Source organism: Globicephala melas, chromosome 1 (assembly GCF_963455315.2).
Source record: "Globicephala melas chromosome 1, mGloMel1.2, whole genome shotgun sequence".
Taxonomy (NCBI): domain Eukaryota; kingdom Metazoa; phylum Chordata; class Mammalia; order Artiodactyla; family Delphinidae; genus Globicephala; species Globicephala melas.
In genome coordinates, this window is record NC_083314.1 from 99,986,518 (window position 1) to 100,000,749 (window position 14,232).

At 34.5% G+C, this 14,232-nt stretch overlaps 1 protein-coding gene across 5 annotated transcripts in view; it reads left to right on the forward strand.

Annotated features, from left to right (window-relative positions):
- The window catches only part of SASS6 (SAS-6 centriolar assembly protein), a 53,152-nt gene that overhangs the window by 31,819 nt on the left and 7,101 nt on the right, over window positions 1–14,232 (forward strand). For all 5 annotated transcript variants that reach the window (XM_060302184.1, XM_030868787.2, XM_030868788.2 and 2 more), the window contains one exon: window positions 344–472. In XM_060302184.1, the coding sequence (XP_060158167.1) occupies window positions 344–472 (129 nt within the window). The remainder of the gene's footprint in view (window positions 1–343; window positions 473–14,232) is intronic.

The following is a 14,232-nucleotide window of genomic DNA, read 5'->3' on the forward strand; positions in this document are numbered from 1 at the left end:
ATGACTACCCCTCAACCCCCTTTTCAGTAATTTGAGGCCTCGAGGGAACCAAGATGGTTCAGAGGTCTTTGTTTTACTTCAGTTCAAAGGCAGGTCCAGTGGTTTTGTTTTGTCTAAGCTTGCAAAGCCACTCTGAAAAGCCCTCTGGGCCAAAGGTATTCCAGCCTCATGATATGTTATATAATGAAGCAGAGTTTTGTAGTGTCATGATAAACAAAATCGGCTTCTGGGATAGTGTCCTTAACTGTTAGTTATTATAACAGATGTTAATGCCTCCTGGATCACCAAATACCATTTAGAACTAATTTCTTATCCTTAACCTCTTTTATGCTTTTATTTTTAGGTTGATAGTAGACTGACTTACCCAACTTGTGGGATTGGTTATCCTGTCTCCTCTGCATTTGCATTCCAGAATACCTTTCCTCATCCTATAGCTGCCAAAAATAGCATCCACCCAGTTTCAGGACCAAAGGTAGCCAATTCTAATACCTTTTTAAAAAAAAAAAAAGCAATTTAAATTTTAATTAAAAAATTAATTTATTCTTTGATCAGTTGCTAAGTGTATTAGGTGATGTATTAGATGAATATATTTCTGAATATCTAGTGTATATGCTTATAGGAAATATTATCTACATTATATGATTTTTTTTGAGTTACTATAATTTATAATAACCTAGGTATCAGTATGTTTAAACATTTTTTATTCCTGTTCAGCCTCTCCATTTTTATTCATTCTTCTACTTATATCTTCTAGAACTCTCAAACTTATCTAGGATTACTGACTTCATACTGCTGGCATATTAGCTGTGGTGACATTTTGGATCCCATTGTCAGAATTTAAGGGTCTGATGGGCAGGGTTATTACAAATTATAAAATGTAGTTTTGGCAACATTATCTCAAATAGCACATGCTTAGCAATCCCTCCAAACCTTGATTTATTTGCGAAGGCTTTTCTCTGCTCACTTGAGTTTTTCATCATTGTTATTACTGTCTTAGTTATATACAGTGTTTTCACATGTATTATAATTCTATTTTCACTGTAATTTAATCCACCCAGATGAGCCAGTGATTCTATTTTCATTCCTAACTTAAGGTCCAAATTGATTTTTTCCTAAATCATGGGGACAAACATTTTTGAAAAGAATATTTTATAAAATGTAGAATTGAGTACTTTGAAACTGCTGTTATAAACGCTTTCTCAAATTAGTTTTGGGCTGCCCTAAAAATAAGTTTGCTTTGTTGCTTAGGCATGTACTTCTTTTTAACCATAACCTTATTAATTACTATTTGGAGCTATTGAGAATTCTCAGTGAAATGAGAATTAAGCCTGAGTTTTTATGCTTAGAATGTTATTATGTAAAGAGTATTTAGTTGCATTTAATTGGCTTTTCTTATATTGCTTATTGAAAATTAGATATGTGTAATCAAAGGAATACTGTTGTTTTAAAATAAATATCAGTATGCTCACGCGTGCTTATGTCTTGATAACAGTTTTTTCTTGAGAATTATTATCAAATTCACAATTGCTTTTTTATTTTAAACAGCTTTCCAGGAATATATATAATGTCCAAAATGAGGACAGGAACTAGTACAGATAATTGCTTAGTTGGTAGGACTAAATATGACTTAAAGATTACCTTTCTTATAGCTCTTCTGAAATCAGAGGAATCATTTTAACAATCCTGTTCTTAAATACTGACTCAAGACTTTCAGTGTCTCCTATATTATTGATCTCCATCTTCTTTTGATATGCATCCCTAACAACAACAACCAAAAAACCCTAATACACTATGAGTTTGAATCTCTGATACATGAATATTTATTTATTTGTGAATTGAATGCATATACTACTCAATTATAATGGTTAAAAACATGGAATCTGTTGTTAGAGTTTAAATCCTGCCTCTGTCAGTATGAAGTTGGGCAAGCCAGTAACAAACAAAAAACAATATCCAACTGTTTTGTTTCAGTTTCTCCATTTGTAAAGTGGAGCAATAATTTTATCTATCTTACTGGATTTTTGTGATTATTAAAATGAGCAGCTGCATTTGCTTAGAATAGTTCCTGGTACATAAGTGCTTCATTAATGTTATCTGTTATTATTAATAGTAAAATGTATTCCAAAATAGAAATTAAAGAATGAGATTAAAAAATGTATATAAATCAAAGTTAAAAGATTTTCTTCTCATACCCCAATGGGCGGTTGTAATCACTGCCTGCTGTGGAGACCACTAATCTAGGTAGTCTTGTGCTAGCAGCTATGGCGATTAAAACATGTTCCTTTTAGTTGCGGTAAAAAAAAAAATTAAATTATTTAATGACATTGAATCTGTGATATACCTAATTTCTTAAAATGTTACTGTCAAGATTTAGTACATTCAAGTAGTTGTTTAACTGTGAGGATGTAGAATAACATGAGTTAAATTAAGAAAGAAACAAAATCATGCTGAAGGAAATACATAGGAGTGTTTTAAAAGATTGTGCCATGCTGACAAATAGAAAGATCACTTGATACTTTTAAAGCAAAATAGACAAAATAACTTGTTTCTTCACTTTTATTTTTGAAGACAGTAATCTCTAAGGATTCATTCTTTTGGTATATATTTAATGAATGTCTGCTATGGCTAGACATTGTTCTAGTTGCAAGAGGTATAACAATGAACAAGACAAAGTACAGTTTGTGGTAAAACACATTATGATGGTAAACTGTAGTATCTTTCAGACTAACCTGTTATTAAAGAGGAGATGTTATTTGATGTCAAAGAAAGTACTTGTGACAGAATCTCTTAAAAACTTTAGAATATCTGATTCTGATTCTTTTTGTGTGGCATAAATTCACAAAGTCAAACATGATCAGATTTCATCCTGGAGATTATGCAGTAGGTGAGGGATTTTCTGCAGTAAGAAAGGAACTGAGATCAGATGATTGATTAATTTTTGATAGTGTTTAGCCCACAGTGTTTATTCAGAGACAGATTTTTTTCTAGGGATAGCATTTCTCAGTTTGCTTAACCATCTCATTCCACAGATGGTTCTAAATTAATTTTTATTTCTTTTGTATTAACTATTTAAAAAATAGATAAAAATATATAAGCATGGGAAGCTCCCAAATATTTAAGAGGATGTATTGTCTAAATGTACCTCCTGTGGTCCCTAGTCTCCTCCTCAGAGAAGAAATCCGGGGAGTTTTTTGTGATATATTCGAAAAATACTTAAAATATATATAAGGATATATGTATATGTCTGTATGTTTGTATACATGAGTGTTGGTATAGATAAGCATAAATAGTACATGCCCACTGTTCTACACCTTGCTTTTTTCGTTTAACAGTATTATCATGGTACAGGTCCATTTTCATGTATTAGAATGTAAGTTTTTCCTTGCGTGTTTGTTTTTAATAACTTAGAAGTATTCCAGTATATAGATGTACGATAATTTAATAGTGCTCTGTTAATGGATGATTAAGTTGTTTTCAATCTAGATAGTCATACATGTTTCAGTAGTTACCTTTGTATATACTTCTTTGTGTCTGTACAAATAGATTTGTAGGATAAATTCTTTTTTAATTAATTTTTATTGGAGTATAGTTGCTTTACAACGCTGTGTTAGTTTCTGCTGTGCAGCAAAGTAAATCAGTTGTATGTATACATATATCCACTTGTTTTTTAGATTTCCTTCCCATTTAGGTCACTACAGAGCATTGAGCAGAGTACCCTGTGCTATACAGTAGGTTCTCATTAGTTATCTATTTTATACATAAGAGTATATATGTGTCAATCGCAATCTCCCAGTTCATCCCACCCCCTCTTCCCCGCTTGGTAACCATAAGTTTGTTCTCTACATCTGTGACTCTTTCTGCTTTGCAAATAAGCTCATCTGTACCATTTTTCTAGATTCCACATATAAGGGATATTATACGATATTTGTTTTTCTCTTTCTGACTTACTTCACTCTGTATGACATTCTCTACATCAGTCCATGTCTCTGCAAATGGCACAATTTCGTTTTTATGGCTGACTAATATTCCATTGTATATATGTTCCACATCTTTATCCATTCCTCTGTCAGTGGACATTTAGGTTGCTTCCATGTCCTGGCTATTGTAAATAGTGCTGCAGTGAACATTGGGGTGCATGCATCCTTTTGAATTCTGGTTTTCTCTGGTTATATGCCTAGGAGTGGAATTGCTGGGTCATATGGTAGCTCTATTTTTAGTTTTTTAATGAACCTCCATACTGTTCTCCATAGTGGCTGTACCAATTTACATTCCCACCAACAGTGTTGGAGGGTTCCCTTTTCTCCACACCTTCTCCAGCATTTATTGTTTGTAGATTTTTTGATGATGGCCATTCTGACCAGTATGAGGTGATAGTAGTTTTGATTTGCATTTCTGTAATAATTAGTGATGTTGAGCATCTTTTCAAGTGTTTGTTGGCCATCTGTATGTCTTTGGAGAAATGTGTTTAGGTCTTCTGCCCATTTTTTGATTGGGTTGTTTCTTTTTTTGATATTGAGCTGCATGAGCTGTTTGTGTATTTTGGAAATTAGCCCCTTGTCAGTTGGCTTTGTTTGCAAGTATTTTCTCCCATTCTGTGGGTTGTCTTTTCGTTTTGTTTATGGCTTTCTTTGCCGTGCAAAAGCTTTTAAGTTTCATTAGGTCCCATTTGTTTATTTTTGCTTTTATTTTCATTACTCTAGGTGGTGGATCAAAAAAGATACTGCTGTGATTGATGTCAAGGAGTGTTCTACCTATATTTTCCTCTAAGAGTTTTATAGTATCCAGTCTTACATTTAGGTCCTTAATCCATTTTGAGTTTAATTTTGTGTGTGGTGTTAGGGAGTGTTCTAATTTCATTCTTCTACATGTAGCTGTCCAGTTTTCCCAGCACCATTTATTGAAGAGACTCTCTTTTCTCCATTATATATTCTTGCCTCCTTTGTCATAGGTTAAGTGGCCCTAGGTGCATGGGTTCATCTCTGTTCTATGGATCTATATTTCTGTTTTGGGGCCAGTACTATACTGTTTGATGACTGTAGCTTCAGAGTATAGTCTGAAGTCGGGGAGCCTGATTCCTCCAGCTCTGTTCTTTCTCAAGATTGCTGTGGCTGTTTGGGGTCTTTTGTTTTTCCATACAAATTGTAAAAGTTTTTGTTCTAGTTTTGTGAAAAATGCCCTTGGTAATTTGATAGAGATTGCATTGAGTCTGTACGTTGCTGTGGGTAATATAGTCATTTTCACAATATTGATTCTTCCAATCCAAGAACATGTTATATCTCTCCATCTGTTTGTGTCATCTTTGATTTCTTTCATCAGTATCTTATAGTTTTCTGAGTATAGGTCTTTGGCTCCTTATAGGTTTATTCCTAGGTGTTTTATTCTTTTTGATGTGATGGTAAATGGGATTGTTTCCTTAATCTCTCTTTCTGATCTTTCATTGTTAGTGTATAGGAATGCAAGAGATTCCTTTGCATTAATTTTTGTATCCTGCAACTTTATCAAATTCATTGATTAGCTCTAGTAGTTTTCTGGTAGCATCTTTAGGATTTTCTATGTATAGTATCATGTCATCTGCAAACGGTGACAGTTTTACTTCTTGTTTTCCGGTATGGATTCCTTTTATTTCTTTTTCTTCTCTGATTGCTGTGGCTAAAACTTCCAAAACTGTGTTGAATAATAGTAGTGAGAGTGGACATCCTTGTCTTATTCCTGATCTTAGAGGAGATGCTTTCAGTTTTTCACCATTGAGAATGATATTTGCTGTGGGTTTGTTGTATATGGCCTTTATTATGTTGAGGTAGGTTCTCTCTAAGCCCGCTTCCTGGGGAGTTTTTATCATAAGTGGGTGTTGAATTTTGTCAAAAGCTTTTTCTGCATCTGTTGAGATGATCATATGGTTTTTATTCTTCAATTTGTTAATATGGTGTATCACATTGATTTGTGTATATTGAAGAATCCTTGCATCCCTGGGATAAATCCCACTTGATCATGGTGTATGATCCTTTTAATGTGTTGTTGGATTCAGTTTGCTAGTATTTTGTTGAGGACTTTTGTGTCTGTGATCATCAGTGATATTGGCCTGTAATTTTTTGTGTGTGATGTCTTTGTCTGGTTTTGGTATCAGGTGATGGTGGCCTCGTAGAATGAGCTTGGGAGTGTTCCTTCCTCCCCAATTTTTTGGAAGAGTTTTAGAAGGGTAGGTGTTAACTCTTCTCTAAATGTTTGATAGAAATCACCTGTGAAGCCATCTGGCCATGGACGTTTGTTTGTTGGAAGATTTTTAATCACAGTTTCAATTTCACTACTTGCGATTGGTCTGTTCATATTTTCTATTTCTTCCTGTTTCAGACTTAGAAGGTTGTATCTTTCTAAGAATTTGTCCATTTCTTCTAGGTTGTCCATTTTATTGGCGTGTAGTTGCTTGTAGTAATCTCTTATGATCCTTTGTATTTCTGTGGTGTCCATTGCAACTTCTCCCTTTTCATTTCTAATTTTATTGATTTGGATTCTCTCCCTTTTTTTCTTGTTGAGTCTGGCTAAAGGTTTATCAGTTTTGTTTACCTTCTCAAAGAACCAGCTTTTAGTTTCATTGATCTTTGCTATTGTTTTCTTTGTCTCTATTTCATTTATTTCTACTCTGATCTTTGTGATTTCTCTCCTTCTGCTAACTTTGGGTTTTGTTTGTTCTTCTTTAGTCACTTTAGGTGTAAGGATAGGTTGTTTATTTGAGATTTTTCTTGTTTCTTGAGGTAAGATATATTGCTATAAACTTCCCTCTTAGAACTGCTTTTGCTGCGTCCCATAGGTTTTGGATTGTCATGTTTTCATTGTCATTTGTCTCTAGGTATATTTTTATTTCCTCTTTGATTTCTTCAGTGATCCATTGATTATTTAGTAATGTATTGTTTAGCCTCCATGTGTTTGTGTTTTTTACACTTTTCTTCCCTATAATTGATATCTAATTTCATAGCGTTGTGGTCGGAAAACATGCTTGATATGATCTCAATTTTCTTAAATTTACCGAGGCTTGATTTGTGACCCATGATGTGATCTATCCTGAAGAATGTTCCATGTGCACTTGAGAAGAAAGTGTATTCTGCTGCTTTTGGATGGAGTGTCCTATAAATATCCATTAAGTCTATCTGTTGTAATGTGTCATTTAAGGCTTGTGTTTCCTTATTAATTTTCCGTTTGGATGATCTATCTATTGGTGTAAGTGTGGTGTTAAAGTCCCCCACTGTTATTGTGTTACTGTAGATTTCCCCATTTATGGCTGTTAGCATTTGCCTTATGTATTGAGGTGTACCTATGTTGGGTGTGTATGTATTTACTGTAGGACAAATTCTTAAAAGGAACTGGGTCAGAGGCATTTTGCCTATCTAGTGACTGATGTTAATCAGCATTTCCCTGATTATTAAGTGAGGAACATCTTTTTGTGTATCTATGGATTATGTTTACTCTTCTGTATAATTTCTCTTTATTTCTTTTATTCATTTTCTGTTTGGGATGTTTAACCCCTGTAAGATGACATCATAAGTGTTCTTTATATATTCTGAACATTCACTGGTCTGCTATTGATTTTATATGTTAACTGTTATTTCCCAATTTTGGAATTATCTTTTTACTCTTTTTAAGGTGCCTTTTGAAAAAATTTAAAACTTTATTATAGTACATACATGCAATCCTCCCATGCTTAAGTCTACAGTTCAGTAATTTCAGTCAGTTTATAGAGTTGTGAAACCATCATGATGGTCCAGTTTTGAGCATTTACGTTTCCCCAAAATGTTCCTTAGTGCTTTTTTGCAGTTAATCCACACTTTTTTTTTTTTTTTTTTTTTGTGGTATGTGGGCCTCTCACTGTTGTGGCCTCTCCCGCTGTGGAGCACAGGCTCCGGCCGCGCAGGCCCAACGGCCACGGCTCACGGGCCCAGCTGCTCTGCGGCGTGTGGGACCCTCCCAGACCAGGGCACAAACCCATGTCCCCTGCATCGGCAGGCGGACTCCCAACCACTGCGCCACCAGGGAAGCCAATCCACACTCTTGCCCCCAGCCCTAGGCAACTACTGATCTGCTTTCTGTCTCTATAAATTTGCCTTTCTGCATTTCAGATGAATAGAGTCATACATTATGTCTGCTTTCACTCAGCATGACTTTTTTGTGCTTTTTCCAGGTGGTAGTGTGTATCAGTAGTTCATTCTTTTAATTGCTCAGTAGTATTTCGTTGTATGGATATACCACAACTTGCTTATCCATACATTCATCAATTGATGAACATTCGGGTTATTTTCAGCTTTTGGGTATTACAAATAAAGCTATGAACATTTGGGTACAAGTCTTTGTATTTCTCTGGGGTGAGTACCTAGGAATGGATTGGCTGTCAATATATATTTGATTTTTAAGAACCTACCACACTTTTCCAAAGTGGTTGTGCCATTTACCACTAGCAGTCTGAGAGTTCAAGTTCTGTATGCTTATCAACACTTGATATGGTCAGTTGTTTAATTTCAGGCATTCTAGTAGATGTGTAGAAGTATCTTGTGATTTTAGCATGCATTTCCCTAAAAGCTAATGAGGTTGAGAGCAGTTTTTTATGTGTGTGTTTGACATCAGTATATCTGCTTTGGTGAAATATCTATTTGAATCTTTTGCCTGTTTTAAACTTAGGTTGTTTCTCTTGAGTTATGAGTTCTTTAAATATTTTGGATACAAGTCCTTTATCAGATAAATGTTTGCAAATATTTCTTCCAGTCTGTGGCTTCTCTTTTATTTTCTCTTTTGAAGAACAAAAAGTTTTTAATTTGATGAAGTCCAGTTTATCAAATTTTTTTCTTTAGTTGATCATGCTTTTGGAGTTGTATCTAAGAACTCTGTGCAACCACAGGTGGAAAATAAGATCTGTGATCCATTGCGAGCTACTTTTTATGTATAGTATGAGTTTTATGTATGGAATGAGGTAAGGGTCTTGGGTTTTTTTGTTTTGTTTTGGCATGTTGATATCCAGTTCTCTCAGTAACAGTTGTTAAATACTGTTGATTTAGGCAAATTATTTGACCATAAATGTAAGAATTTCTGGACTCTTAATTCTGTTTCATTGATTGTCTGTTCTTGTGCCAATACCACACTGTCATGATTACTGTGACTTAATAATATTAAGTTTTGAAATTGAGTAGTATAAATCCACCAACTCTCTTCTTTTTCAAACTTGTTTTATTATTTTAGATACTTAATATGTCCATATAAATGTTTGGATTCAGCTTGTCAACTTCTACAAAATAGCCTGCTTGAATTTTGATAGGATATATAGAATTTATAGATCAATTTTGGAATAAATGTCATTTTGACAACATTTTATTTTTAAATCCATGAATGTTAATATGCCTCTCCATTTATTTAAGTATCCTTTAATTTCTCTCATCAGTGTTTTACAGTTTTCAATGTTAGATTCTGCATTTCTTTTATTGTTTATTCCTAAGTATTTTACTCATTTGATGCTATTGTGAATGTAATTGTTTGATTAATTACTTTCTCAGAATATTCATTGATGCTGTATACAAATGTAATTGATTTTTGTATATTGACCTTGTATCCTGAAAACTTGCTCTACTCATTTGTTAAACTCATTACTAGTGGCTTTTTAATGCATTGATATGATTGTGTGATTTTTCTCTCATCAGTTAATAGATGTATTATGTTGATTTTCAAATATTGTATAAGCCTGGCATTCTTGGGATAAACTTCACTGATCTAAATGTTAGTCATATTCAGTTGGTGGATTTTGTTCAGTTCTTCTACATCCTTGTTGACTTTGTATTAGTTAACTGAGAGAGGAGTATGTCCAGTATTGGATATCTCCAATTATTATTATGGGTGTTTCCATTTCTATCAGTTTTCCATTTAATTCTATCATTTTTTTGCCTCACGTATTTTGAAGCTCTTTTGTTCAGTGCATACACCTTTATAATTGTTATGTCCTCCTGGTTGCTTGACCCTTTGATCATTATGTAATTTCCTCTTTCATTTTTGGTAATTTTTCATGCTCTGAAGTCTACTTTGTTCGATATGAATATAGCTACTCAGGTTTTCTTTCGAGTGGTGTTTCCATGGAGTATCTTTTTCCAACCTTTTTCTTTAAACTTGTGTATATCCTATTTAAAATGGTTTTCAGGTAAAGGGCATATTTAGTTTGTTCCCTCTATTTTTCATTCCTTTGTTTCCCCTTTCTTGAATTCATTTTTGGATTATTTGCACATTTTAAAAATATTCCTTTTTGGTTCTTCTGGTGTGTTTTTTATTATATCTCTTTGTACACTTTTTTTTTTTAGTGGTTGCTCCAGGCATCATAATAAATATAGTTAGCTTTTCACAGTATGTATAGAATTAATATTTTACCACTTCAAGTGGAATATAAATACCTTACTACCATGTATAGTCCCTTTACCTTTACCCCTTTGTTTTGGTGTGTCATATGTATTACAGCTATACATTGGAAACTATCAGACAGTGCTGTAATTTTTACTATTAACCAATATACATATGTATAAAACACTTGAGTGGAGAAGCATGGTCCATTATATTTATCCCTGTTTACCATTTCTGTTGCTCTTCCTTTATTCCTGGTATTCCATGTTTTCCATGATATCACTTCCCTGAATAATAGAATATTATTTAGCTTTTGTTTTAGAGGAGGTTTTCTGGCAAAGAAGTTTCTTTGTTTTTCTTCATCTTGGAAACACGCTTCTTTCACCTTCATTCCTGAATGATATTTTCTCTGGACATAGAATAATGTATTTATAGTTTTTTTTCCTTAAGCACTTTAAAAATATTCTACTTCCCTCAGACTTCCATGATTTCTGATGAGAAATCAGCAGTAAATTCCAACTGTTGTTCAACTATATATAATGCATCCTTTTTCTCAGGCTGCTTTCAAGATTTATTCTTTTCCTTTAGTTTTCAGGAGTCTGATGATGTGTCTAGGCATGAATTTATTTGTATCCTTTTTGGGATTTGCTAGGTTTCTTGAATCTCTAAGTTGCTACCTTTTACCAAATTTTGGAAGTGTTCAACCATTATTTCTTTTCTTTTTTTTTTTTGCGGTACGCGGGCCTCTCACTGTTGTGGCCTCTCCCGTTGCAGAGCACAGGCTCCGGACACGCAGGCTCAGCGGCCATGGCTTACGGGCCCAGCCGCTCCACAGCATGTGGGATCTTCCCGGACCGGGTCACGAACCCGTGTCCCCTGCATTGGCAGGCGGACTCTCAACCACTGTGCCACCAGGGAAGCCCAACAACCATTATTTCTTAAAAATGTTTTCTGCCCTACACTCTTCCCCCATCCTTCTGGGACTCAGGCAACATGAACGTTAGACCATGTATGTTTTCCCACAGGTCTATGAGGCTCTCTTCTTCCTTTCTTTTTTCTCTGTTTTTCAGATATGATAATTCCTATTGATTGATCTTACAGTTTAATGCTATAGAGTCCATCCAGTGAATTTTTTCAGTTCTTAAATTTCCATTTGTTTCTTTTTTACATGTCCTATTTTTTTTTTTACTGAGACTTTTTCTTTACATTTATTTCAAGAGTATTCACTTCTACTTCTTAGAACATGGTTATAATAGATACTTTTAACTGCCTTTCTGATAATTCCATATCTTTGCCATCTTGGAGTTGACATCTGTTGGCTTGTTTTTTGCCTTGCAGATTAGTTAGATTTTACAGGTTCTTTTTTGAGTGATTTTGGATTCTGTCTGGATCCAATATTGAATATTATGAGACTCTAGATCTTGTTTAAATCCTAAGGAGAATGTGAATTAAAAAAAATTTTTTTAATTAAAAAAATTGTTTTTTGTAGCAAATAGTTTTGTTATGTTCATATTGCAAATTCTGACTTACTGTTTGTAGGCTGCTGTTTCTGTGTCAGTTCAGTTCTTAAAGAGTTTGCCCGTGTTATTTGGATCTGTCTGTGTGTACACCATCTAGTGCCTGTTCTGTGACCTGGGTGGTGGTTTACTCCATAGTTCAGTTCTCAGAGCCTTTGGTATGGTGACTATGGTCAGATCTTGCATGTCCAGCTTAGAATAGAACCCAGTAGTTCATATACAGCTTTTATAGGATCTCTTTCTTGAGTTCCTTTGTCTCTTTGATTTCCCCCCAGATTTCAGAATCCCCTGAGTCCTTCTTCCTGAAAACTGGCTAGAAATCATGGACCTAAATTCCCTTGGTCTAAGACACAGTTCCTGCAATTGTGTCTGTGTCTGGTGCCAAACGTTGGGAGGACAGAGAGAGAAAAAATATAATGAGAATTTGTATCATGCTTGTGAGACCACAGCACTTCTGGTCAGAGGGTGTGATTGCCCTCTTTCAGAGTTTTAGGTGCCTGCTTGGCCACTGCTGTTATCATCATTACTACCCCTGTAGCTTCTGTTTCCATTGAATTGCCTGAGGGTTGGGGCAGAAGACAACTGTGAAAGAAGGGGGGTTTTCCTCACTCTCTTTGACCCTTAGGAATTTGTTTTTTTCGTTTCTCAGAACAGAAAGAAGACTGTACCTTAATATTAATATTGTACTCTGGCTTTCTTAGTGTTTACATGATGTATCACTTTCTTTCCTTTTACTTTTACCAATCTGTGTCTTTATATTTAAACTGGATTTCTTTTAGATATTCTATACCTGACTCTTATATTTTCATCCATTCTGACGTTGTCTTTAACAATTTAAAATTTAATGTATATATTCATACGTTTTATCATCTTGCTGTTTGTATTCTATATATCCCATCTGTTCTTTGTCCCTCTTTTCTACTTTAATCCTGACTTTTCAATTAATTGCTGATTTTATTTTGCATTCTATTTTGTCTCTACTTATTGGCTTTAGTTTTTGTTTGCTCTAGAGTTTACAGTATACATCTTCACCTTATCATAATCTATCTTCAAAATTTTATACTGCTTTCCATATAATGTAAGAACCCTACAGTAATTCCATTTCCTCATTCCTGTCCTGCTAACTACTGTCAAAATTTTACTTCTGCATTTGTTATAAATCCCACTTTTTTTTAAACAATCAGATATCTTTTCAATAAATTAAACAGAGAGGAAAAAGTCCTTTTACCCATATACTTACTATTTACACAACTCTATTCCTTTATGTAGATCTACATTTTCATCTGGTATCATTTTCCTTTCTCCTGTAATGAAGATTTCTTACAGTGCAGCTCTTTAAGACTTCTTATAGTGCATGTCTGTGGGAAATTCATAAAAATCTCATAACATTTTTATTTTGAATTTATCTTCTCTACATTTAGAATTCTGGGTTGACAAGTTTCTTTTTTCCTTTCAGCATTTTGAAGCCATCATTCCATAGTTGCCTGGATTGAACAGTTTTGGCCTGGCCATTATTTCTTCACTTTTTTATTTTTTAAAACATTTATTTATTTACTTACTTATTTATTGCTGTGTTGGTCTTCGTTGCTGCGCGTGGGCTTTCTCTAGTTGTGGTGAGCAGGGGCTACTCTTCGTTGCGGTGTGTGGGCTTCTCATTGCAGTGGCTTCTCCTGTTGTGGAGCATGGGCTCTAGGCGCACGGGCTTCAGTAGTTGCGGCACGCAGGCTCAGTAGTTGTGGCTCGCAGGCTCTAGAGCACAGGCTCAGTAGTTGTGGCACACGGGCTTTGTTGCTCCGCAGCATGTGGGATCTTCCTGGACAGGGCTTGAACCCATGTCCCCTGCATTGGCAGGTGGATTCTTAACCACTGCACCACCAGGGAAGCCCCTCTTCACTTTTTTTATTATCTCCTTTTAGTATTACAGTTACTCATGGTTGATCACAAGATATAGTCCCATTGAGTCTGTTCGTTTGCTTCATTGTATATATATTAGATTCTAATGCTTTCTTAAAGTTCACTAATCTTTTCTTCTGCATTGTTTAATTTGCTGTTAATTCTGTCCAGTGAGAACTTTTCATTTTAGATATTTATCATCTCTAGAAGTTCCATTTCATTCTTTTTTTATATCTTGCATTTTTCTCATACTTTTAATTTCCATTACATCCTTGTTCATAGTTATAATTGTTTTAACATGTGCATCCTTATTCTATCATTTGTATCATCTCTGGATCTGTTTCTGTTGAGTGATTTTTCTTGGTATGACGCATGTTTTCCTACTTGTCATTTTTAATAATTTTTTTTAATATTTATTTTATTTATTATTTTTGGCTGCTTCGGGTCTTAGTTGTGGCACATG